At 48.8% G+C, this 25,328-nt stretch overlaps 1 protein-coding gene across 4 annotated transcripts in view; it reads left to right on the forward strand.

Annotated features, from left to right (window-relative positions):
- The window catches only part of LOC141259330 (probable cation-transporting ATPase 13A4), a 1,218,891-nt gene that overhangs the window by 1,089,913 nt on the left and 103,650 nt on the right, over window positions 1-25,328 (forward strand). For all 4 annotated transcript variants that reach the window (XM_073675148.1, XM_073675147.1, XM_073675149.1 and 1 more), the window contains exons 25-26: window positions 6,243-6,315; window positions 6,444-6,618. In XM_073675148.1, the coding sequence (XP_073531249.1) occupies window positions 6,243-6,315; window positions 6,444-6,618 (248 nt within the window). The remainder of the gene's footprint in view (window positions 1-6,242; window positions 6,316-6,443; window positions 6,619-25,328) is intronic.

A 25,328-nucleotide genomic window follows, 5' to 3' on the forward strand; every position in this document is an offset into this window, starting at 1 on the left:
TAATAAAATATAAAATAATAAACCACAACCTTATCCTTACTCCTCCGTAGTAGTCCACGAGTGTCCCACGAAGATCTCCAGTTTAGAGCAGCCACATAGAATGTGACCGCTCTGAACCGCTGCTGCCGCTAGAATGACGGGGCCGTAAAGCAGCCCCGTCATTGCATAAGCGGGTTCGCCGGAGTTCAGGCAGCGCTGTATCGTGACAAATTCCCACGGTACAGCAGTGCCGTAAAGGAGGTCTCCGGAGCTGCGCTGCCTGAATGCACTCCGGTAACCTCAGTCAGGGGCTCCCGCTGCCGGGAGAGGACGTGTTCCGGCAGCGTGAGCTTACAGCAGCCATGCACAGCTGTCACCATCTCCAGATGTGACAGCTGTGCATGGGAGATCAGCGCAGGAACGTGGACAGGAAACTATTTTTTTTTAGTAAACTAAGAATTAAATAAAATCGTGTGTTTTATTTCAAATAAATTATTTTTTTCTGGGTGTAGTGTGTGTTTTTTCTTTTTAACACTTTGTAGGTTAGTAATGGGGGTGTCTTATAGACGCCCATCATTACTAACCTGGGCTTCATGGCAGCTGGCGCTGACATGAACCCCACCACTATTACCCCCTGCCACCGCATCAGGGCAGCGTGGAAGAGCGAGGCTAAGTGCCAGAATTGGCGCATCCTATGGATGCGCCATTTCTGGGGCGGCTGACGGCTGGTGTTTCTAGCCTGGGAGGGGGCCAATATTCATGGCACCCTTCCTGGGCTATTAATATCAGCCCCCAGCTGTCTGCCTAGCCTTTCCTAGCTATTAAAATAGGGGGGACCCCACATCATTTTTTGGGGGGGTCCCCCATTTTAATAGCTAGTAAAGGCTAGGTATTCAGCTGGGGGCTGATATTAGTAGCCTGGGAAGCTCCGTGGGTATTACCCCCTTCCCAGGCTTCAAACATCTGCCCCAGCTGTCTGATTAACCTCCGCTAGAGACTAAAATTATGGGGGATCCCACGACAATTTTTTTTTAAATAAATCCTTTATTTTAACACTAAATGACATTTGAGGAGTTAATAAAGATGCAGTTCCTAAATTATTATTTATTTTTTAACTAATTTTTCCCAAAAATTTTGACATGGGCTTTGCCATATTTTTGTATGCCAGCCAGGTACATCATCCAGCTTCTATGAACGCGCCATTTTCCGGGGTGGCTGCGGACTGCAATTTGCAGCAGGGGGGGGGGGCAGAAAGCTTTCAGGAAATTCATGAAATAATTAAAAAAAATTGACGTGGGGCTTCGCACTATATTTGTGTCCAGCCAGGTACAACAGGCAGGAACGGGCTGCCCCCAACAACCAGCTGCCTATTTGTACCTGGCCGCACACAACAATATAGGGAAGCCTTTTTTTTCTTAATTATTTCATGAATTTCATGAAATAATTTTAAAAATAAAATACGTGGGGCTTCGCCCTATTTTTGTGCCCAGAAAGGTACAACTAGGCAGCTGGGGGATGGAATCTGCAGCGCAGGGAGGCCCAAGCTTTCTGGGCCCCACCCGCTGCAAATTGCAGTATGCAGCCACCCCGGAAAATGGCGCGTTCATAGAAGCGCCATCTTCTGGCGCTGTACCCAACTCATCCAGGGCCCTGGTGCGGTGGCTCACTGGGTAATAAAGGGGTTAGGGCCAGCTTGGCATTATCAGCTGGCCCTAAGCCCGAAATTCATGGGGTCACGCCAATATTAGACATGACCGCCATGAATTTCTAGTAAAGTATTTAAAAAAAAACACAACACCCAGAATAAAGTCCTTTAATTGAAATAAACACACAATTCTTTATTGTTCTAAATTAAACCATACTTACCATCACGCCCATTCCAGCTGAAGCCAACGATCTCCAGCAATAAAAATAAAATAATAAAGCAACATCATCCTTACCTTCCCATGGTTCCCAGGACAGCTTCAGCTCTGCTACATCGAGATGACAGGCTGGACCTGCAGAACACTGCCATCCAGCCTGTCATCCCGCGGACACTGAGAAGGACAGGCTTACTTGCGCTCCTCAGTGTCAGGCTGTGATGGCATCCAGATGAGCCGAGTCTCTCACGCTCACCACATGCACAGGAGAACTCTCCCACGCTGTCAGTGACGTGCATGAGGTGAGCTGAGTTCATTGTCGGCTCATCTGGATGCCGTCACAGCCAGACACTGAGGAGCGCAAGCATGCCTGCGCTTCTCAGTGTCTGCGGGATGACAGGCTGGATGGCAGCGTTCTGCTGTGGTCCAGCCTGTCATCTCGATGTAGCAGAGTTGAAGCTGTCCTGGGAACCATGGGAAGGTAAGGATGATGTTGCTTTATTATTTTATTTTTATTGCAGGAGATCGTTGGCTCCAGCTGGAATGGGCGTGACGGTAAGTATGGTTTAATTTAGAACAATAAAGAATTGTGTGTTTATTTCAATTAAAGGATTTTATTCTGGGTGTTTGTGTTTTTTTTAACTTTGACTATGGGGTTAGTAATGAGGGTGTCTTATAGACGCCTCTCCATTACTAACCTGGGCTTGATGTCAACTGGCATTATAAGCTGACATCAACCCCAACCCTATTACCCCACTGCCACCACTACAGGGCAGTGGGAAGAGCGAGGCTAAGTGGCAGAATTGGCGCATCCTATGGATGCGCCATTTCTGGGGCGGCTGACGGCTGGTGTTTCTAGCCTGGGAGGGGGCCAATATTCATGGCACACTTCCTGGGCTATTAATATCAGCCCCTAGCTGTCTGCCTAGCCTTTGCTAGCTATTAAAATAGGGGGGACCCCACGTCATTTTTTTGGGGGTCCCCCATTTTAATAGCTAGTAAAGGCTAGGTATTGAGTTGGGGGCTGATATTAGTAGCCTGGGAAGCTCCGTGGGTATTACCCCCTTCCCAGGCTTCAAACATCTGCCCCAGCCGTCCGCTTAACCTCCGCTAGAGACTAAAATTAGGGGGAGCCCCACGCCAATTTTTTTTTTTATAAATCCTTTATTTTAACACTAAATGACAAGTACAGTAATCAACACTATCACTGTACTTCTTATATTTGTGACTGACATGTTTCTATCTATCTAATCTATGTGTGATTCTCTATTCTTTCTATTCTAAATTGTCGGGTACAGATGCTGAATTGCCGGCCAGCTTTTTTAAAGAGACGGTGCATGAAAACACTAATATTTTTTTAAATAAATCCTTTACACTAAATGACAAGTACAGTATGCAACAATGTCACTGTACTTCATATATATGTGACTGACATGTTTCTATCTATGTAATCTATGTATGATTCTCTGTTCTTTCTATTATAAATTGTCGGGTACAGATGCTGAATTGCCGGCCGGCTTTTTTAAAGAGACGGTGCATGAAAACACTAATATTTTTTTTAATAAATCCTTTACACTAAATGACAAGTACAGTAAGCAACACTGTCACTGTACTTCATATATATGTGACTGACATGTTTTTATCTATCTAATCTATGTGTGATTCTCTATTCTTTCTATTCTAAATTGGTGGGTACAGATGCTGAATTGCCGGTCGGCTTTTTTAAAGAGACGGTGCGTGAAAACACTAATATTTTTTTAAATAAATCCTTTACACTAAATGACAAGTACAGCATGCAACACTGTCACTGTACTTCATATATATGTGACTGACATGTTTCTAGCTATCTAATCTATGTATGATTCTCTATTCTTTCTATTTTAAATTGTCGGGTACAGATGCTGAATTGCCGGCCGGCTTTTTTAAAGAGACGGTGCATGAAAACACTAATATTTTTTTTAATAAATCCTTTACACTAAATGACAAGTACAGTAAGCAACACTGTCACTGTACTTCATATATATGTGACTGACATGATTCTATCTATCTAATCTATGTGTGATTCTCTATTCTTTCTATTCTAAATTGTCGGGTACAGATGCTGAATTGCCGGCCGGCTTTTTTAAAGAGACGGTGCATGAAAACACTAATATTTTTTTAAATAAATCCTTTACACTAAATGACAAGTACAGTGTGCAACACTGTCACTGTACTTCATATATATGTGACTGACATGTTTCTATCTATCTAATCTATGTATGATTCTCTATTCTTTCTATTCTAAATTGTCGGGTACAGATGCTGAATTGCCAGCCTACTTTTTTAAAGAGACGGTGCATGAAAGCACTAATATTTTTTTTAATAAATCCTTTACGCTAAATGACAAGTACAGTAAGCAACACTGTCACTGTACTTCATATATATGTGACTGACATGTTTCTATCTATCTAATCTATGTGTGAAGCTCTATTCTTTCTGCTATAAATTGTCGGGTACCGGTGTATGCCGCTGCTGAATTGCCGGCTTTTCATGTTTCACTGTGAGCATTGTTCCCATCGATTGGGGCAACCACCTCCCCCAATACATTCTACATTATTGTTCGTTGTTTTCGTTCATGTAGAATTAACCTACAAGGAAAGAAAGGGTTTATTTTCATTCCGATATTTGTGTCCCATTGACTTGCATTGGTTTCCGGTATCGGAATCGGCGATATCCGATACTTTTTGGGTATCGGCCCGATCCAATCCGATCCGATATTTCCTGATATCGGAAGGTATCGCTCAACACTAATCGTGACGCCACCTGTGGTTTCTGGTAATTTGTACTAGTGCTGCTGCAGACCACTGAGGCAGTTGATAGGGCAGCTAAGATGGAACAGCTCCCCACAGGTGGAGCGGGCCTCAGGGCAGTGTAGAGTTTGATGGTGGGTAGTGATGATGGGACTTGGCGCAGCTGAAATAATTGACGGAGGCAGTGCAGTGCAGTCATCCGAGTTTTTACTCACAGTTCTTATGTAAGTTCCACAGGTACACTGTACGGGTGTCAGCCTCCCACGTCGCGCTGTGTTCACCAGACCGGGGGTTCAGCTCTTCCTCAGATTGATCAGGAGTGCTTGACGGAACCCCGCTTTCCTTATGTTCCTTACTAGACCGAATTCTCACGCTGGGTCTTCTCCCTCCTGCCCTGCGCTTCCCCACACACAGTCCCGATCGGGTACTCTGAAGTCGCGCTGGCCAATCTGAAGTTCCTGGATCTACTTGACCCTCGCGGTGACTATGACGAGGCTGTGGCAACTGCACCATAAAAGTCAGAAGCCTCCGGTTTTTCCAGCCGAGACCTGGAGTAACACGGCTGGTCCAGGGGCCGGTCCCCTTCTTGTGGCCTGATCCCTCTGACACCTGGCAGATTCGGGGCGTACGGGTTCTGTCCTGCACTCGCTGTACCCCCTGGGATCCCTTCTATAGAACGGAGCCTTCCTCCTCTGCTCCCCTCCTGGACCTCTATCACTAGGCCCCACTTGTGGAGGTGAGCTCACTTCTTCACTGACTGCTCTCTGCCACCCTAAGATGGCTTCCATTTATATATACCTCCTACTATGGTGCTCCCCTACTCTACTTCCTCCATCCACACCCACTACTGGTTCCCTCTTCCTTTGGTTCCCTCCACTCCAGCCAGGGACAGGGCTCAGAAGGAAACACAGTGCATCTTGCCCTTCCAGCCGGCCTGGAGTAGTGTAGTGTTGAATGTGGGTGTTGAGGTTCCAGGCAGCACTCCCTCCTTACCTGAGAGAAGGAGATACCACACCTCTGGGTGAGGTGCAGTACCTCTGTGGCGACTGAACCCTCTGGGGCGCCACACTTAGGTCTTCCACTACTAAATGCTGAGCCTTATCTGAGTCATAACAGAAAATCTGACTCAGCTAGTGCCTATATAACTCCTCCCATCCTGCGCTAGTCCCAATAATTAATCTTGTCTGCTACTGACTAACTTTTACTGGGCAAAAAATGACTACATCAGCATTTCAACAAGGGTGTGACCACAGGTATGCAGTTTGCACACTCCGGCTACATTCCAACTAGATGTATTCAGCTTTGCACATTTCATTTGTATTGAGTGAGGCCAGCGTACATCTAGTCGGCACATGACCACATGTATGCAAATCATATAATTGCAGTCACACACCTGCCTGCTCCTGGCATCAGAAAATCCTGACAGCACACACACTGTGTGCTGTGAGGATTCACAAGTCTGCAGTCACATAGAGTAAATGCAGACTTGTACCCGAGACCCGGACAACCCCTTTAATATTAAGAAACCATCAAAACCCATACAAAGGAAACCTAAACTTAATCAAAATAGCAAAATGTTAGGGAATAACGTATGAATCTTTTTTTTTCTTTTCAGAAAAGTACATTTCTTGGAAATTATCATTATCTCATGCAAGATGTGGCTATCAACATCGCAGTTACCTTGACTAGTCAGTATATTTTTAAAATTTATCTAATTGTTCTCACAGATTTCGCTGCTATTTTGGACACATATTATTAGCATATTTATGTCAGTTTTTTATGAGTTTACAAAAAGTATTTGTCTCTTTTTTTCTAGTGAGTTTAAACCATCCAGCCCCAAAGTTGGCTCCTTACAGACCCTCGGGACAGCTTCTCTCTCCTCCTTTATTACTCTCCATTTTCATGCACTTTATGTTTTCTTTGATTGTCCAAACCACAGCTTTCTGTTTGCTTCAGCAGGAGCCATGGTACAATGAAACTGATGTCTTCAGGTAAATTTGTTCACTGGAGCAAGAATAGACACTTGGTCAGCAATGTACAATGATTAGTTCAGTTCATATTTTTACAAGTTTTTGTGTGTGTAATGGAGTGGTATTGAATATACAAAAGTGATGATTGTTATATCATTATAGTATTAACCCTTTTAGAACAAGGACATTTTTTATTTTTGCACTGTTGGTTTTTACTCACCTTCTTCCAAGTGCTATAACTAGTGTTGAGCCACCCCCGTAGTGTTCGAGTTCGGTTCGTCGAACTGTTCGTCGAACACCTTCGAACACCGTTAAAACCAACGGCAGGCAAACAAAAACACATAGAAACACATAGAAAACACCTTCAAAGGTGTCCAAAAACTGACAAACTGCTCAGAAGGCATAACTAACACATGGAAAAGTGACAAGTACATATAGTCATGCGAAAAGAAAAGAGGAGGAGTAAAAGGAGGGGGAGACACAGATATAGGCATGTCATGCCCTTCTAAAATCCAAAAAGTGAGAAGCCGACACGGCCAGTCCGTTCCTGCCCGTGCCACCTCCGTGTCGCCGGGTTTGTGCCAGAGCCGCGGTGGACCCTGACGGCCAGCCCCCCTCTCCCAATACTGGTGCCTGTCCGCTGGTGGGTCGAGCGAGCCCCCCTGTGGTGGAGGCAGCTCTAAGCTTTTTAATTTAAATTGTCTCTCTAATTTGAAGGAATACACTTTAAATCCTTTAACAAGGATCTATTGGAGGGCAAGTCTCATCCCAGCAGCCGCGTAATTCCAGCTCCAGTAGCGTCCACTAAAGCTGCTGCAGTTAAAAAGCTTTTATAAGGATCGAGCTTGGCTGTCCATGGCAAGGCTTCCTACCGCCAGTCCCAGCCCCTATGCCTTGGGGTGCCTCCTGATGCTCTTCACTGAGTATCCTGTAGTCCCGAAACATTTCCTTTGAAAAAAGTAAGTGTCCAAACTACAGGTGGTGTAGCTTGCTTAACCGCCGGGATAATCCACTGACTAGCAGACACTGCTACTAGGCACAAAGTATTTCCTGGGCTAGACGCAGTTAAAAATTTGTAATTAGATACTCTCGTTGGATCCTGAGAAAGCATTCCATAGAGTCTCCTGGCACGCCATATATTATTCTCCTATATTATTCTCCTAAAAAGCTTGGGGTAGGGGTCTAGGGGACCCTTTTATAGCCAAAATCACGGCCCTGTATCGCAATACGTCACCTAGGCTGAAGATAAATGGAACTGTAGCACCCTGATATCTCACTCTCAGGTAAGGATGGAGTTTGGATCAGGACCTAACACCTGCATGCATTACACCACATTGCCGTGGGGCAGGGCGACCAATATGCCCCTGAGATAGACACGACAGTCCCTGTCCCTGGCTGGAGTGGGGGGAGGGAACACTGAGGAAGGGGAACCCTGTAGTGCAGGAGCAGGGAGGAAGCAGTTCCTGGGTGCATTGAGAAGGGAGTATAAAAGGTGGGCACCATCTTAGTTCAGTGCAGAGAAGTCTGAGGAGAAGTGACAGGGAGCAGGGGCTCTGCATGAGCTCTGCTCCGGAGGCGGGCCTAGTAACAGAGGCCCAGGCCTGGAAGAGGGAGAAGGAAGGAAGAGGAGCGGAGAAGGCTCCAGGAACGAGGAATGAAGGGATCCCAGGGGTGCGCACGGGCGAGTCGCCACTGCAGGCCCGAATCCACCTGCGTGGAGGGGTCAGGCCAAAGGAGAAACCGGTCCCTGAAACTAGTGGAGGCGGGAAACGACCCTCAGCTAGAAACCGGAGGCTGTGCATTTTATGTGGCTCAGCCCCTCGCTACACCCGCTAGGAAGGCACCACATAGGGTCAGGGAAACTGGCGCCAAGTTTACCAAGAGGAGGCCCGAGGCAGCCGGACAGAAGGGTTGGTAAGAAAGGCCAGACAAAGGACACACAAAGGAGGTCCTGTGAAGCGCTCCAAAGTTATCTGGGAGTTGTCTGAGCCCCTCACCTGGTGAGCACAGTACGACGTGGGCAACCGTTACCTGCAGAAGTGGTCTGGATAATAAGAACTGTGAGTAAAGGCCCTGGACGGCATCACTGACTCCGTGTCGTTACTGCTGCTGCCCTGCACCATCACCCCCATCCTCTGCATACACTGCCCTGAGGCTATACTCCTCCCGTGGGGAGTTATGCTACGCTCTGCTGCACCCACAACACAAGCCTCTGCGGTCTGCCCTGCAGCGGCGGTTCACTCTGACCGCAATCCACGGGTGGCATAGTCGGACATTTAAACATCAAAACCACATAAATAGTTCCGCCACTGGTTTGACCGCCCTGAGCCACGGAACCGGGTCGCCGCCACGGAGACTACAACCACCAGCATCCACCAAAAAGGGTCCGGCTCTGGGTGTCCCAAGGCCCAGGGGGCGCGTCAGAACATTTTCATCACCTTTCATAATCACCAATGGGACAAGGCAGGGATGTCCTCTGTCCCCTCTCTTATACATCCTAGTGATGGAGCACCTGCTCTCATCAATTAGACATAACCCCAATATTAGGTGGATTGAGGTGGGAGGCACCAAGTACAAGTGCTCACTATTTGCTGATGATGTCCTAGTATATATCACTCAATCACATATATCCATCCCTGCTGTTATGGCTGAAATAGATCACTTTGTTACATGGTCAAATTTTAAAATCAATGCAGCGAAGTCTGAGGCCCTCGATATCTCCCTCCCCAAATCCATACAGGATTCCATCCAGTCCAACTTTCCCTTTGCCTGGCCCTCACAGGGTATCAAATACTTAGGAATTCCTATTCATAGAGACCTCTCCCGTCTATGTTATCTTAATTTTGGGCCCTTTATTGAACAACTCCATACAGACCACTGTTGGCAAGTTAGAACTGTAAGATTCACTACGTGAACCACTGGTGTTTTGTGGAAAAGCACATGTACACTGTGTTCCAAATTATTATGCAAAAAGTGTTTAGGAGTGATAAGGGAAGAATTTGTTTGTTTGTCAGTTAAACTCATTGATGGTGATGTGTGTCAGGGCTCTTTATATCACTGTAATGCAATTGCAGACACCTGTGCTAATTAGTTTGGCAGGTGTGTCCAATGAAAGGCAAGACTACTTAAGAAGGCTGTCCCACATTATTAAGCAGCATACATTTTCTGCCAAAATGGAAAAGAAAAAGGATGTGTCGGCTGCTGAGAAGCAACAAATTGTGGAGTGTTTAGGTCAAGGCATGACTACAATCAACATTGTGCGATGATCAGGATGAAGTGTCTTGGCAATCAAGAAGTATGTAGCTGATTCACAGTACACATGTGTGCGTGCTGATAAGGGCAAATTGAGGACTCTTTCCTACAGGCAATTACGTCAGGTTAAAAGAGCAGCGGCAAAAAGCCTTGTCATAGCAGCAGACAAATTTTTGAAGCTGCTGGTGCCTCCAACGTCCCCCGAACAACAAGATGTAGGGTCCTTCAGCGGTTTTCAGCTGTGCGTATGCCATCCTGTCGACCTCCTCTATCCACTGCACACAAGCAGAAACGGCTCCAGTGGGCCAAACAATACATGAAGACTGACTTCAAAACTGTTTTGTTCACGGATGAGTGCCGTGCAACGCTTGATGGTCCAGATGGATGGAGTGGAGGATGGCTGGTTGATGGACACCCCACGCAAACACGGCTACAGCGCCAACAAGGAGGAGGTGGAGTAATGTTTTGGGCTGGAATCATGGGGAGAGAGATTGTTGGCCCCTTTAGGATCCCTGAAGGGGTAAAGATGAACTCCATAATGTATGTAGAGTTTCTCAAACAGCACTTCCTGCCATGGTTCAAGAAGAAGAACCGTGTATTCCACAGCAAGATCATTTTCATGCATGATAATGCACCATCTCATGCTGCACATAACACATCTGCATCTCTGGCTGATATGGGCATAAAAGGGGACAAACTTATGGTGTGACCCCCATGCTCCCCTGACCTCTACCCCATTCAGAACCTCTGGAGCATCATCAAAAGGAGTGTCTATGATGGCGGGAGGCAGTTCACACCTAAGCAACAGCTCTGGGAGGGTATTCTGTCCTCATGCAAAACAATTGAAGCAGAAACCATCCAAAACCTGACAAATTCAATGAACGAGAGAGTTCAGAAGCTCCTTTCGAACAAGGGGTCCTATGTGCAAATGTAACATCACCTAGAATAAAGTTTTAAGTTGAAAACTGTTTGATTTCAGTTTCTAATAACCTGCTAATGCTTATAATTTCAAAAATGACCATTTTTTTGGTCTTTATTAAAATGAAAAGGTTGATCGAAAAGTTTGGGGGATCTAAGAGTGTGGCAACCCAGTAGTCAGGATTACTTCGAATTCTGACAATCTCAGGGGCATGTTGCAGGTAGTGCAGCAAGAATGCACTTATGTGTCTTCCGCATCTCGGAGCCCCAAAATTATTTTCCGGGCTAGATGCAGCTAAAAATTATTATTAATTTTAAATCTGGTGGAGCTTAGTATAAATGGCCTAATAGAATCAGTACTGCACACTGCTACAAAGCCCAAATTATTTTCAAGCCAAGATACAAATAAACATGATTAGTAATTTTAAATCTGGTGGAGCTTAGTATAGATGGCCTAATAGAATCAGTACTGTACACTGCTACAAAGCCCAAATTATTTTCCAGCCAAGATACAGATAAACATGATTAGTAATTTTAAATCTGGTGGAGCTTAGAATAGATGGCCTAATAGAATCAGTACTGCACACTGCTACAAAGCCCAAATTATTTTCCAGCCAAGATACAGATAAACATGATTAGTAATTTTACATCTGGTGGAGCTTAGTATAGATGGCCTAATAGAATCAGTACTGCACACTGCTACAAAAGCACAAATTATTTATCAGCCAAGATACAGATAAACATGATTAGTAATTTTAAATATGGTGGAGTTTAGTATAGATGGCCTAATAGAATCAGTACTGCACACTGCTGCAAAGCCCAAATTATTTTCCAGCCAAGATACAGATAAACAAGAATAGCAATTTGAAAGCTTAAAACGGTTGGTGAGGTGAATTTAACCAATCATCAAGCTTTTACTCTCCCCAGGATAACACAGGGGTAGAAAAGTCATTTCGGATCCATGATTTGTTCATCTTTATGAACGTGAGTCTGTCTACATTATCAGTGGAGAGCCGCGTGCGCTAATCTGTCAGCACACCACCAGCAGCGCTGAACACACGTTCAGACAGAACGCTGGCTGCGGGGCATGACAAGATCTCCAAGGTGTAAGTGGCGAGCTCCGGCCATTTATCCAGATTGGAAGCCCAAAAAGAGCAAGGGTCCAGTGACACAGTCATTGCTTCAATGTTTACTTGGAGATACTCCTGTACCATTGTCTCTAGGCGTTGACTTTGTGTCAGACTTCCTGTCTCCTGTGGCCTTGCAAAGGATGGGCTGAAAAAGTGGTGAAATGATTCCGCAAAATTGATGTTACCATCAGATACTGTGTTTCTGTTACAGTTTGAGTGCTGAACACTCGACGGTCCCACGGTTGGCAAGTTGGAACTGTGAGATTCACTACGTGCACCACTGGTGTTTTGTGGAAAAGCACATGTAAGATTCTGCAACAGTCTCTGCTGATACTCCTGCATGCGTGCATCCCTTTCTATGGCAGGAATAATTTCTGCAAATTTACTTTTGTACCGGGGATCTAACAGTGTGGCAACCCAGTAGTCAGGATTATTTCTAATTCTCACAATTCGAGGGTCATGTTGCAGGTAGTGCAGCAAGAAGGCACTCATGTGTCTTGCGCATCCAGGAGCACCAAGTCCCTGTTGTGTTGGTGGCGAGGTAACAATCATGCTTCCTTCCTCTGTCCTCTCCCCCCAACCTCGCTCAACAGAAATGTGATCAAGGTCTCCCTCATCCGATGAGTCTTCCATCAGTTCGTCCTCCACTTCTTCCTGGGCTCCTGCACCTTCCTCAATAGTTTGACTGCTACCATGCGCCCGGGTAAAACCATCTCCCCCACCCTCACATGCCTGCCGCCTTGGTGCTGCCGACCGCCTGGACCTTGCAGATGTTAGCCCTTCCGCATACAACTCCACCTCCTCTACTTCCTCCACCTCCTCTTGTGCCACCACCTGACTCCGAATTCTGTTTAACATGTGCTCCAGCATGTAAATCACCGGCATAGTCATGCTGATAATGGCATCGTCAGCACTAAACATCTTCGTCGCCATTTCAAAATTGTGCAGAAGGCTGCATAGGTCCCTGATCTGAGACCACTCCTCCAGCGTGATTTGCCCCACCTCTGGATCTCGTTGGCCCAGGCTATACGTCAGAACGTATTACACCAGGGCTTGTCGGTGCTGCCACAGTCGCTGCAACATGTGCAGAGTTGAATTCCACTGGATAGGCACATCGCATTTTAGCCGGTGAAGTGGCAGGCCCAACGACTTCTGTAGAGATGTAAGTCGCTGAGCTGTGGTATGCGAACGGCGGAAGTGAGCACACAGCGACCGTGCCCTCTGCAGAAGGCCATCTAGTCCGGGATAGTGGGCTAAAAATTGCTGGACAACCAGGTTCAACACGTGAGCCATACAAGGCACGTGTGTGACATTGCCCCGGCGAAGGGCCGCACCCAGGTTTGCAGCATTGTCGCACACGGCCTTCCCTGGTTTCAGGTCCAGTGGAGACAACCATTCATGAAATTGGTTCTCCAGAGCTGACCACAACTCCTCAGCTGTGTGACTCACATTTCCCAGACATTTCAAAGTAAAAACCACCTGATGACGTTGAGCTCTACTGCCAGCATAGTAATGAGGTGTGCAGGATCCCTTCTGCGCAGTTAGAAAGCTTGTGGCATGACCAGACAGGCTTTGGGTGTAGGTGGAGGACCGAGAGGAGGTTGAGGAGGCAGAAGCAGTGGAGGACCTTTGAGATAAAGAGGATTGACACACAACTCGTGGGGACGGCAAGACTTGGACAGCAGCCCCTTGTCCTGCTGTCACCATAGTTACCCAGTGCCCAGTCAGCGACATGTAACGCCCCTGTCCATGCCTACTCGTCCAAGTGTCTGTGGTGAAATGCACCCTGTCACAAACAGAGTTTCTCAAAGAAGCGGTGATGTTGTGTGCGACATGCTGGTGGAGCGCAGGCACACCTTTCTTTGAGAAGTAGTGCCAACTGGGCATCTGGTACTGTGGCACTGCGACGGACATAAGGTCTCGAAAATCCTCTGTGCCACCAGGCAGAAAGGCAGCATTTCTGTAGCCAAGAGCTTGCAGATGGTGAAATTCAACCTCTTAGCTTTCTCATGGCTAGGAGGAAATGGTCTTTTACTTGTCCACATCTGAGGGACCGAGGGCTGGCTATTGTGCTTAGACGTGGTTGAGAAGGGTGTCCCCGGCAAACTGCCGGTCTGTGAGGAAGATGCAGGCGGACATGTTAGGTTGCCTTCATCCAAAGGTGGTGCTATCGATGTCGGACAGCGTTCAACACCAGCTGGTGTTACCACCTCCAAAGAAAATGATGAACTGCCAATCACGCTGGCTGTTGCGGGTAAAGAGGTGGCAAGTCTGCGTCCCAAAACAAGTGTGACTGCTGTCCCCCCAGTTACAGAGGATGAAGAGGCCACGGTTGCACAACATGTGGCAGACGGTGGTTGGCCCGGCCGGCTAGGCCGCATTGTAGCACAGTGAGATTCCCACTGCAACTTATGCTTCATGTCCATGTGCCGGTTCATGCATGAAGTACTCAAACTATGTATTTTTTGGCCTCTACTTAGCTTTTGCTGACAAATGTTACAGATAACACGAGTTGGGTCATCTTTATCGATCTGAAAAAATGCCCAGGCTATGCAAGGCTTAGCACCCATGCAACCTGAAGAGCCACCACGACTTGTGGTGAGAGGCAGAGTTGTGTTTTAGGATGCAGTTGTTGACGTGCTTCCAGTACTATGTCTCTGTCCAGGAAGGCGCAACCTGACATCGTCGTCACTAGCATTCTCCTCCACCTCCTCTGCTGACCTCATCTCTTGGCTGACTGTGGGTTGACAGTAAGTGGGATCTCCAACCTCATCATCATCACCCTGTGTGTTATCACACCCGTCGTCCTCAGAGCCAACCTGTTCCTACCTTGACAAAAAACTAAAGTTCTCGCTCCAATCAGGTATTTGAGTCTCATCATCGTCTTCCTCATTGTCTCCACCAACAGGAGTTACAGTTTGGGAATGACGGTCTACATTATGGTCAGAACCTTCTGCGTCGGGTCCTGGATCCGACTCATAAAGATTCTGGGCATCAGTGCAGATCATTTCCTCATCTGGATTCACAGAAGCTCTGGAACCGACCTCTGATTCCCAGGCTATAGTATGAGTAAACATCTCTGCAGACTCAACCATCTGTTCTACCTCATACTCAGACGGGCAGCTGGAGACTTGGGAGCTGTGAGGAAGCAAGTGCGATTGGGGTGACACCTCTGAGGACTGGAGTATTTGTGATGTTGAAGTTGAGGTGGAGGAGAGCCCACTTAAAGGAGCACTTGATATCCGTTGAAGCACCTGCTGTTTTTGTGCCTCATCTGGAATTTGTAGTGATTGGCGTGGCCGTAAGAAAGGGATCTTATCACATTGTCCGCTAAAAGAAGAAGACATTTTAGTTTGGCTGGAAGATGGTCTTTCTTCTGCAGATGTTACTGTTGCTTTAACACCTACCCCACGGACACAACGTTTTTTCCCCTTCCCAACACGCCTATTCCCCTTTCCACCAGCAACAGGCCAACTCTGGAGTTTTTTGCACAAAAAAACAATGGATGGGAACCGAGGTTTTCAGGTATACCATTTTTGTGCACATATGAAGCTCTAATTTCTTATTATTACATTTTCTTAGGAAGATGAAGTGAAGGGACCTTGCATCTGTGATTATTTCATCATTATCACTTAAACTGCAGTATATACTACAATACCACAGTGATGCAATTTATAGTTGAAATTTTTGTCTCTTATGAAGTTCAGCCTAGGTCTCATGAGCACCACAATTACAATGATGAGCATCTTCAGAAGACCACAGATTGTTATAATAAACCATCTACTACCCCGTGATCATGTTGCTGGAGGTTAATGGGACAAGGTGTACACGAACACCGGCATGCTCAAATTTAAAAGCTGCTGTCAGAGATTGACAGTGACAGTTACATGGTTAACTGCCACATATGGAACAAAGCTTAAGCTGTGGCTGTTAGAGATTGATGTCAGCTGTGTAATATATCGGGCATCAACTATGTGTGGAGTGAGCTCAGCTCCCGAGTCTGTTCCACAAATGTGGACTCCTTCTTTTTAGAAGGTTAATTCCCGCCCTAGTGCAGAAAGGGTTAAGTCATTTGCAAATTATGTTTACATATTACAAAGAAATTTGAGAGAATTAAAAGGAGCATGTACACCTTTGTCAATAAAATAATTTTTCTAAATAGTATATGTGTTTTTAGATTACCTTATTTCTACGTTGTTCATTTATTTTCAAGATCTTCTTGCTCTGATATACCTCCTTGTTGATCTGCACGTTAAGAGTTCAGTAGATATTCTGAGTAAAACATTCTCTCTCCATCTTTCTTCTCTGATGGCTGTAATCTGTGCCTGTGCCTCCTACTCCACCAGTTACATTAACATGGCAATTAAAACCCGATCTTATTTTATTAGACCAACATATGGTGTTCATGTTATTGGTCGCATGAGCATAGGTTGTAATTATAGCCTTTGCTTACTGTTGAAAAGAATGATTCTCAATTACTTAAAAAATTCAAATAAAAAAAGTTTTTAAAGGTTTTTCTAGTTGCGCACATTTGTGGAATAAGGATGTACATACAGTACAGACCAAAAGTTTGACACACCTTCTTATTTAAAGATTTTTCTGTATTTTCATGACTTTGAAAATTGTACATTCAAACTGAAGGCATCAAAACTATGAATTAACACATGTGGAATTATATACTTAGCAAAAAAGTGGGAAACAACTGAAAATATGTCTTATATTCTAGATTCTTCAAAGTAGCCACATTTTGCTTTGATGACTGCTTTGCACACTCTTGGCATTCTCTTGATGAGCTTCAAGAGGTAGTCACTGGAAATGGTCTTCCAACAATCTTGAAGGAGTTCCCGGAGATGTGACGCGCCCCTGGGCCTGTGTCGCGCTGCGTTGCGCACGCGGGAGCTTACCCGGAGCCGGATCTCTTGAGGGTTGTAGTCTCGTGGCGGTGACCCGGTCCGTGCCCAGGGAGTCAAACTGAGCGGCGATGTAACAGCGGTAGATGTAGGACGACTACGCCACCCGTTGAATGCAGCTATGGAGCTGCCGCTGCAGGACAGTCCGCTGAGGCCGGTGGATGGATGGTGCAGCGTAGATGGTATAACCCCCAACGGGAGGGGTATGGCCTCAGGGCAGCAGATGTGGATGATGGGGGTAGCAGGAACCACTCAGAGACGGTGCGGTGTAATTCAGGGTCTTTACTGGTAACAACGATAGACCCTCCCGGAGTACTTGCTAGTGAATGGGGCCTGGTCAGTCCTTGAGCAGATGGGATCTCCCCTGGCCAGGCGGAGTTGTAGGCCTCCCAAACTGACTGTACTCTTCTGGCTACCTTGCTAGAAGCGGATATAAGTAGCCCACGTCCCTGAGTGTACCGTGTGGTGCTCACCCGTATGGCCGGTGACTCGGGGCCTTCTAATGGCTTCCGCTCCACGATGGCGGTGCTGGTCCCACGCGTGTGACCGTGCCTTCGGGTTTCTGGGCCTGAGGACCTGAAATCCCCTGCCGGTCAGCTTCTACTGCTGGGTAAGAGTTAGTCCCCACAGCCTCGGACGCCGGGTCCGGTAAGAAAGCTTCTCAGTCAGGGCGAGCTCTGCAGCTGCCAGCCCCTGACTCGTAGTAGTATTGCTTCTGCTGTTTCTTGTCTCTACTCTCCTTGACTGCTAACCCTGCTTCAGCCCCGGGTTTATATAGGGGAAGTTCTTCCCCTCCCAAGACTGGGCAGGAGGTGTGGCATGCACAGGATCCCTGACCAAAGGACCTCCCACCTGCTCTCAGACATAATATCTCTATCACTGTGGCAACCAGACCCCTGGGGTGTCACATTCCCCCCTAGTGAAATTTAGTACTCCGGGACTAAACATATTTTAGAAAAACATAACAAGATATAACAATAACAATGCAATAAAGAAACACATAAAGGTGGTCACGGCATGTCCGTAACCGGGTGCAGTCTTTGAAGAAAGCAAGGTGTCCATTTCACCAAAACAGGGAGACGTAACCAGGTAGGGGTCTGTCCTACCCCGAGTCCTTAACAGTCTCTAGTCCATCCTGGGTTACGCTCCAACTATGTACAAGGATTCCCGGTAAATCCACCAAGGATTCCTAAAAATAACTGGAAACACAAAATTATACACAAGCAACAATACACAGATAAACATAAATAAAACAATTTATACACTTCAAATCCTCCAGCGTGCGGGTAACTGGCCTCTAGTGGCCCTAGTGGACCTGACTGTCTGGCCCTGAACTACAGGGTGTAGGAGCTGTCAAGGGTAAACTGGGCAGCTGTCTACCGGCTCTTTGTCTCACTAGGGGTACGGCAGGCTCACTATAAGCAGAGGGTTGATCCCCCTGTTCTGCTTGTGTGGAGTCTTCTGCCTCCTGGACCGGCTGTTCTTCCAGCTCTACCTGTTGCTCCGTAGGTGCTTGGGATGCTGGTTGGAGGAAGGTGAGTACAGGTACCACAACTGCACCATTGACTTGAGTCCAAGACCGAGGGAAGTCCCCGAGCACAGTACTAACCATATCTTCCCTTTCCTCTACGGGTCGATGGTCTTCTTGTTCCTCTTCAGGGTTCCTCAGTTGTTCGGGACACTTCTTCAGGTGGTCCCGGGATACAATGGCTGTGGTTTCCCCTCCGTCTTTACTGATGGTACAAACCTTCGGGTTCTCGTGGCTTGAGGGCAGTACGGTGTACGGGTCCTTCTCCCACTGGTCATCCAACTTGTGGAGCCGTCTCTTCCTCTTCAAGACCTGCTCTCCGGGTACCAGGGGAACAGCGGGAGCATACTGGTTGTAAGTTTTCTCTTGTCTTTCCCTAGCCTGACAGAGACTTCGCTCCACGCTCTCCTGTACTCTCCGGTACTGCTGCTGCCTCTCTGTGTCCCAGTCTGTTTCTGGTGAAGTGTCCTCGGGTGTCAGGACTCCCATTTCCAGGTCAACAGGTAACTTACCAGGTCTTGCCCTCATTAGGTAAGCCGGGGTACAGTTGGTGGAACCTACCGGGATGTGGTTGTATAGGTCCACCAGATCGGGCAACTTCTCAGGCCACAGACTGCGTTCTTCCAGGGGCAACGTTTTTAGAAGATCCATTACCACCTGGTTCATTTTCTCACAAAGTCCATTAGTTTGCAGATGGTAGGGTGTCGTCCTTATCTTCCGGCAGCCATACAGATTGCAGAATTCCTGGAAGACCTCCGCTTCAAAGGCAGGTCCCTGGTCCGTCAGCACTTGGTCCGGGTACCCGTGTGGACGGCAAAAGTGCTGCTGGAAGGCTCTAGCTGCTGTTTGAGCCGTTAAGTCCTTGACGGGGATGACAACCAGAAACCGGGAGTAATGATCCACGATGGTTAACGCGTAGACGTAGCCACTTCTGCTTGGGGTCAGTTTTACATGATCCAAGGCTACCAGTTCCAACGGTTGCCGGGTGACGATGGACTGCAGGGGAGTCTTCTGGCTGGCACGGTCCTTCCTTCTCAGGTTGCACGGGCCACAGTCTCTGCACCACTTCTCGATGGTTCCCCTCATGCCTACCCAGTGGAACCGCTCGCGCAGCAGGAACTCCAGCTTCTTCCACCCGAAGTGTCCAGCTCCGTCGTGGTATGCCTCCATCACCATGGCTGCGTCTCTTCGTGGCACCACTACTTGCCAGAGTAATTCATGCGTCCGGAAGTTAACCATTCTGCGGCACAACTTCCCTTTGTAAAGGAACAGTCGACTCTTCTCTGCCCATGGTTGTTTGGCTTCCTCCGGAGCGTCTGGTTCAAGGCGAGCCTCCGGCCGAGTCAGCATCTCCTTCACCAGTCGGACGGCAGGGTCGCTGTCTTGCGTTTCCGCCCAGTTGTAGTGGGGTAAGGGGTTCAACGTAGCAGCCTGCTTACTCCTTACCCGGTGGGAATACTGGATAGTCCCATGACGGTGGAATGCAGGGAGTTCAACTTCTTGCAGTCCCTCCGGATCTTCTCCTCCGTCCGGCAGGTTGGGCATCCTGGACAGGGCGTCCGCGTTGGTATTGGAGCGTCCTGCCCGGTATTTGATTGTGAACTCGTAGTTGGACAGACGGGCCATCCACCTCTGCTCCAGGGCACCGAGTCTTGCCGTGTCCAGGTGTGTCAACGGGTTGTTATCCGTGTACACGGTGAACCGGGAAGAAGCGAGGTAATGCTTAAAGCGCTCGGTGACTGCCCATACTACGGCCAGGAACTCTAACTTAAATGAGCTGTAATTCTCGGGGTTCCTTTCGGTGGGTCGCAGTTTTCGGCTGGCGTAGGCAATTACTCGTTCCTTCCCCTGCTGGATCTGGGACAGTACGGCTCCTAGCCCGATGTTACTGGCGTCGGTGTAGAGGATAAAGGGCTGGCTATAATCCGGGTACGCCAGGATTTCGTCCCCCGTGAGGGCCATCTTCAGCTGGCGGAAGGACTCTTCTTCCAGCTCCTCCCATTTGAAAGGCGGCTTCTGGTTCTTGGCCTTCCGGGACTGGCCTATCAGGAGGTCCTGCATAGGTGCTGCCTTTTTGGTGAAACCGGGAATAAACCTTCGGTAGTAGCCTACCAACCCGAGGAACTGCCGCACTTCTTTTACGCTGGAGGGGCTTGGCCATTCCTTAATTGCGGTGATCTTATCAGGGTCGGGAGCCACTCCGTCAGCGCTCACCACGTGTCCCAGGTACTGTACCTTTGGTTTCAGGAGGTGACACTTGGAGGGTTTCACCTTTAGGCCGTAACTTGCCAGAGCTTCGAACACTTCCGCCAGGTGTTTCAGGTGGTCCTCATACGTCTTGGAATATACGATGACATCGTCCAGGTACAACAGGACCGTCTCGAAGTTTCTGTGGCCCAGACAACACTCCATTAGTCGTTGGAAGGTTCCCGGTGCGTTGCAGAGTCCGAACGGCATGCAGGTGAATTCGCTAAGTCCCATCGGGGTGGTGAATGCGGTCTTCTCCCGGTCCGCCTCTGCTACAGGAACCTGCCAGTACCCGCTAGTGAGATCCAAGGTAGAGAAGAAGTTAGCAGATCTTAAAGCAGCCAATGACTCCTCTATCCTTGGTAAGGGGTACGCATCCTTGTGTGTGATACGATTGATTTTCCGGTAATCTACACACATCCTCATGGTGTTGTCTTTCTTTCGGACTAAGACTAGTGGAGCTGCCCAGGGGCTACAGCTATCCCTGATCACCCCAGCCTCCTTCATGTCTCTAAGCATCCCCTTGGCGTGTTGGTAGTGGGCAGGGGGTACGGGTCGATACCTCTCTTTTATAGGAGGATGGTCTCCCGTGGGGATGTGGTGTTCTACCCCCTTGACTCGCCCGAAGTCTAACGGGTGTTTACTGAACACTCTCTCGTACTCCTGAACCACCCGATAGACTCCTTGTTTCTGGTGTGCGGGAGTGGAGTCAGTACCCAGATGTAGTTGCTGACACCAGTCCTCCATGTTTTTCTTAGAGCCGTTACCTTCCTCCGGGTGAGATGGAGGCAAGGTTTCCACAGATTGTATAGAATTTTGGTTAATGGTATATAATTTGGCTAGCGTGGCATACCGGGGCAGGTACACTTCCCTCTCCCCGATATTTATTATGCGAACGGGCACCCTCCCATGGCGTACATCAACCACCCCCCGTGCTGTCAAAATGGTGAGCCTACTGTCCGAGTAAACTGGTTCTACCATTGCCTGGTAATCTCTACCTCTCAGACCAATAGCTGCCCGGCACCAAATCATCATTTCACTTTTTGGGGGCATGGCAATAGGAAAAGGGTCACACATTCTTACGCTACCAATCTCACCGCCGGAGAGTTCCACCTGTTGTCGTCGCATCAGTGCCCGGATCTCTTTCTGGAGCACCCGCTGCTCGCCGGAGCTGGCGTTCTTGGCAACCTGCTGTAAAAGGAAAATCACCTCTGCAAGACAATTTTCAATTACATTAGTTCCTAGAGTTATTTTTGGGTGACTCTCATGTTTGTCAATATCTACAATGATCAGTCCCTGTGCTGCCAGTTCGACTCTACCGATTTTGATGGTCACCTCTTTAAATCCGATCTGTGGCACGGGCTGGCCATTGCTGGCGATGATACTCAAGTCGTCGTCAGGGTAGCGGGTAATATCCGAGTCATTCCAGTACTGCTTAAAGAGCACGTACGGGATGGTGGTGACCTGTGACCCGGTGTCCAGTAGGGCACTCATGGGAATGCCATCCAGTACCACAGGCAAGACTGGACGTCCTCCCACATATCTGTCGCGCCAGTTCGATGGGCCTGGTGATCTTTTTCCTGGGGGTTGGCCCTCTACCCCAGGTTGTGCCCGTTTAAAGAACAGTACCTTGCCATATGTCCAGGTTGATTGCAGCGGCGGCAGATGGGTCGTCCGTCCTCGCTGTATCGGTCACTGGGTCTTCCTCTGGCCGGTGGGGTCCTCCTTGGTCGACGCCACGGGATGTCCTCCGGTCCGGATGCCAGCTGGATCTTCCCTGGGGTGGAAGCCTGTAAAGACTGCACAGTTCGGGTTAGCGCAGCAACGCTCTTAACTAGCTCTTGGACCTGATGGTGTAGGTCTGGAGCCGGGTCATTGTCCAAAGCCTGCGCATCAGCTCCCACAGGCCCTGCCGACAAGGACGCCGCCTCCTGGTGGTAAGTGATAGCAGGGCGCTTGTGGGTCACAACGCCACCCGGTGCCGGTTCTCGGAGCACCCGGATGGCTCTGTCCTTGAACTGTGCAAAGCCCAGATGGGGATCCTGTAAGGCCATTGCCCGCAACTGGGTTCGGTGGGTATTACAATACAGTCCCTCTATAAACTGTTCGGTCAACAGCCTGTCCTCGTTTCCCACTCCATCAGGGTCGGTCTGCTTAATGGCCCTCAGGGCCTCTTGTAGGTTTAGTGCATAGTCCCTTATACTCTCATGCGCTCGCTGCTTGCACCCGTAGAATCTAAGCTTAATCTCGGCTGAGGTGCGGGTATCAAAGGTGTCCTTCAGCCGGGTTAGTATCCCTGCGACAGTCTTCCTCCCAGGTGGCCAGGATTTTACTTCCCTTTTGGCTGCCCCGGTTAGTTGGGCCACCAGGATGCTCACTTTTTGCTCTTCTGTGAGGGGGTACACCTGGAAGAGGCTATCCAGCTTTTCTCTAAAGTCATGCAGGGTATGTGACTCCCCTGAGTACTGGGGTAGCCAAGCTGCTCCTGGGATATAGGGCATGGTGAAGGGCATAACTGCAGCAGCGGTAGCGCTGGCGGGGGTTGAGGCAGTGAAGCTGTCCTCCGTATCCGACATCTTCCTCCCCCCTAGTGGACCGTGGCCTACCTTGCGATGATCCTGTTCCGTAGGCCGCGGCTCCGCAGTGGATCGTCAGGGTTGAGGACCTTCCGTCGCGCTCCTGTGACGTCGGCGTCTGCTGGGCTCCTTCCAGGACCTTACGCAACGTCCGCACGTGAGGCGGGGCTTCAGTTCTCGCGCGCTTTCGGAGTCCACGCCCCTCTTCTTCCCGCGCGGCGTCCTCAAGATGGCGTCCAATGGCGGGAAAACTCCACGGATGGCGGAAAGAAGGCAGAAGATGGCGCCGGATGGCGGGAAACTTCACCGATGGCGGGAAGAAGGCTGAAGATGGCGCCGGATGGCGGGAATCTTCACCACAGGTAAGTTTGAAAAGTCTCTTTTTCAGGCACGCAGTACCCGGTGGTTGCGGGCATGAAATCCTGCCGACTACGCCAAAGTTGACGCGCCCCTGGGCCTGTGTCGCGCTGCGTTGCGCACGCGGGAGCTTACCCGGAGCCGGATCTCTTGAGGGTTGTAGTCTCGTGGCGGTGACCCGGTCCGTGCCCAGGGAGTCAAACTGAGCGGCGATGTAACAGCGGTAGATGTAGGACGACTACGCCACCCGTTGAATGCAGCTATGGAGCTGCCGCTGCAGGACAGTCCGCTGAGGCCGGTGGATGGATGGTGCAGCGTAGATGGTATAACCCCCAATGGGAGGGGTATGGCCTCAGGGCAGCAGATGTGGATGATGGGGGTAGCAGGAACCACTCAGAGACGGTGCGGTGTAATTCAGGGTCTTTACTGGTAACAACGATAGACCCTCCCGGAGTACTTGCTAGTGAATGGGGCCTGGTCAGTCCTTGAGCAGATGGGATCTCCCCTGGCCAGGCGGAGTTGTAGGCCTCCCAAACTGACTGTACTCTTCTGGCTACCTTGCTAGAAGCGGATATAAGTAGCCCACGTCCCTGAGTGTACCGTGTGGTGCTCACCCGTATGGCCGGTGACTCGGGGCCTTCTAATGGCTTCCGCTCCACGATGGCGGTGCTGGTCCCACGCGTGTGACCGTGCCTTCGGGTTTCTGGGCCTGAGGACCTGAAATCCCCTGCCGGTCGGCTTCTACTGCTGGGTAAGAGTTAGTCCCCACAGCCTCGGACGCCGGGTCCGGTAAGAAAGCTTCTCAGTCAGGGCGAGCTCTGCAGCTGCCAGCCCCTGACTCGTAGTAGTATTGCTTCTGCTGTTTCTTGTCTCTACTCTCCTTGACTGCTAACCCTGCTTCAGCCCCGGGTTTATATAGGGGAAGTTCTTCCCCTCCCAAGACTGGGCAGGAGGTGTGGCATGCACAGGATCCCTGACCAAAGGACCTCCCACCTGCTCTCAGACATAATATCTCTATCACTGTGGCAACCAGACCCCTGGGGTGTCACAGATGCTTAGCACTTGTTGGCCCTTTTGCCTTCACTCTGCGGTCCAGCTCACCCCAAACCATCTCGATTGAGTTCAGGTCTGGTGACTGTGGAGGCCAGGTCATCTGGCATAGCACCCCATCACTCTCCCTCTTGGTCAAATAGCCCTTACACAGCCTGGAGGTGTGTTTGGGGTCATTGTCCTGTTGAAAAATAAATGATGGTCCAACTAAACGCAAACTGGATGGAATAGCATGCCACTGCAAGATGCTGTGGTAGCCATGTTGGTTCAGTATGCCTTCAATTTTGAATAAATCCCCAACAGTGTCACCAACAAAGCACCCCCACGCTTTGCGGCGGGAACCAGGCATGTAGAGTCCAACCGTTCACCTTTTCTGCTTCGCACAAAGACATGGTGGTTGGAACCAAAGATCTCAAATTTTGACTCTTCAGACCAAAGCACAGATTTCCACTGGTCTAATGTCCAATTCTTGTGTTCTTTAGCCCAAACAAGTCTCTTCTGCTTGTTGCCTGTCCTTAGCAGTGGTTTCCTAGCAGCTATTTTACCATGAAGGCCTGTGTTAGGCGTCAGTCTGTGGCTGGATTCAAAATGGTTCCAGGACTTTCTGTGGACTCCCATTTCAGTCCAGCCAGGGTTGATGCTGCTCAGCATCGTCGTCAGCCCCAACGCCTAGCTGGTCCACAAGACGTACAGATTGTCTCCCATGTATTGGTACCTAGCAATGTTAAACATGAGTCTAAGTCCAGGATTCGCCGCACTGAGC

Source organism: Phyllobates terribilis, unplaced genomic scaffold (assembly GCF_046119375.1).
Source record: "Phyllobates terribilis strain yellow unplaced genomic scaffold, ASM4611937v1 Scaffold_3__8_contigs__length_932513732, whole genome shotgun sequence".
In the NCBI taxonomy this organism is placed as follows: Eukaryota; Metazoa; Chordata; class Amphibia; order Anura; family Dendrobatidae; genus Phyllobates; species Phyllobates terribilis.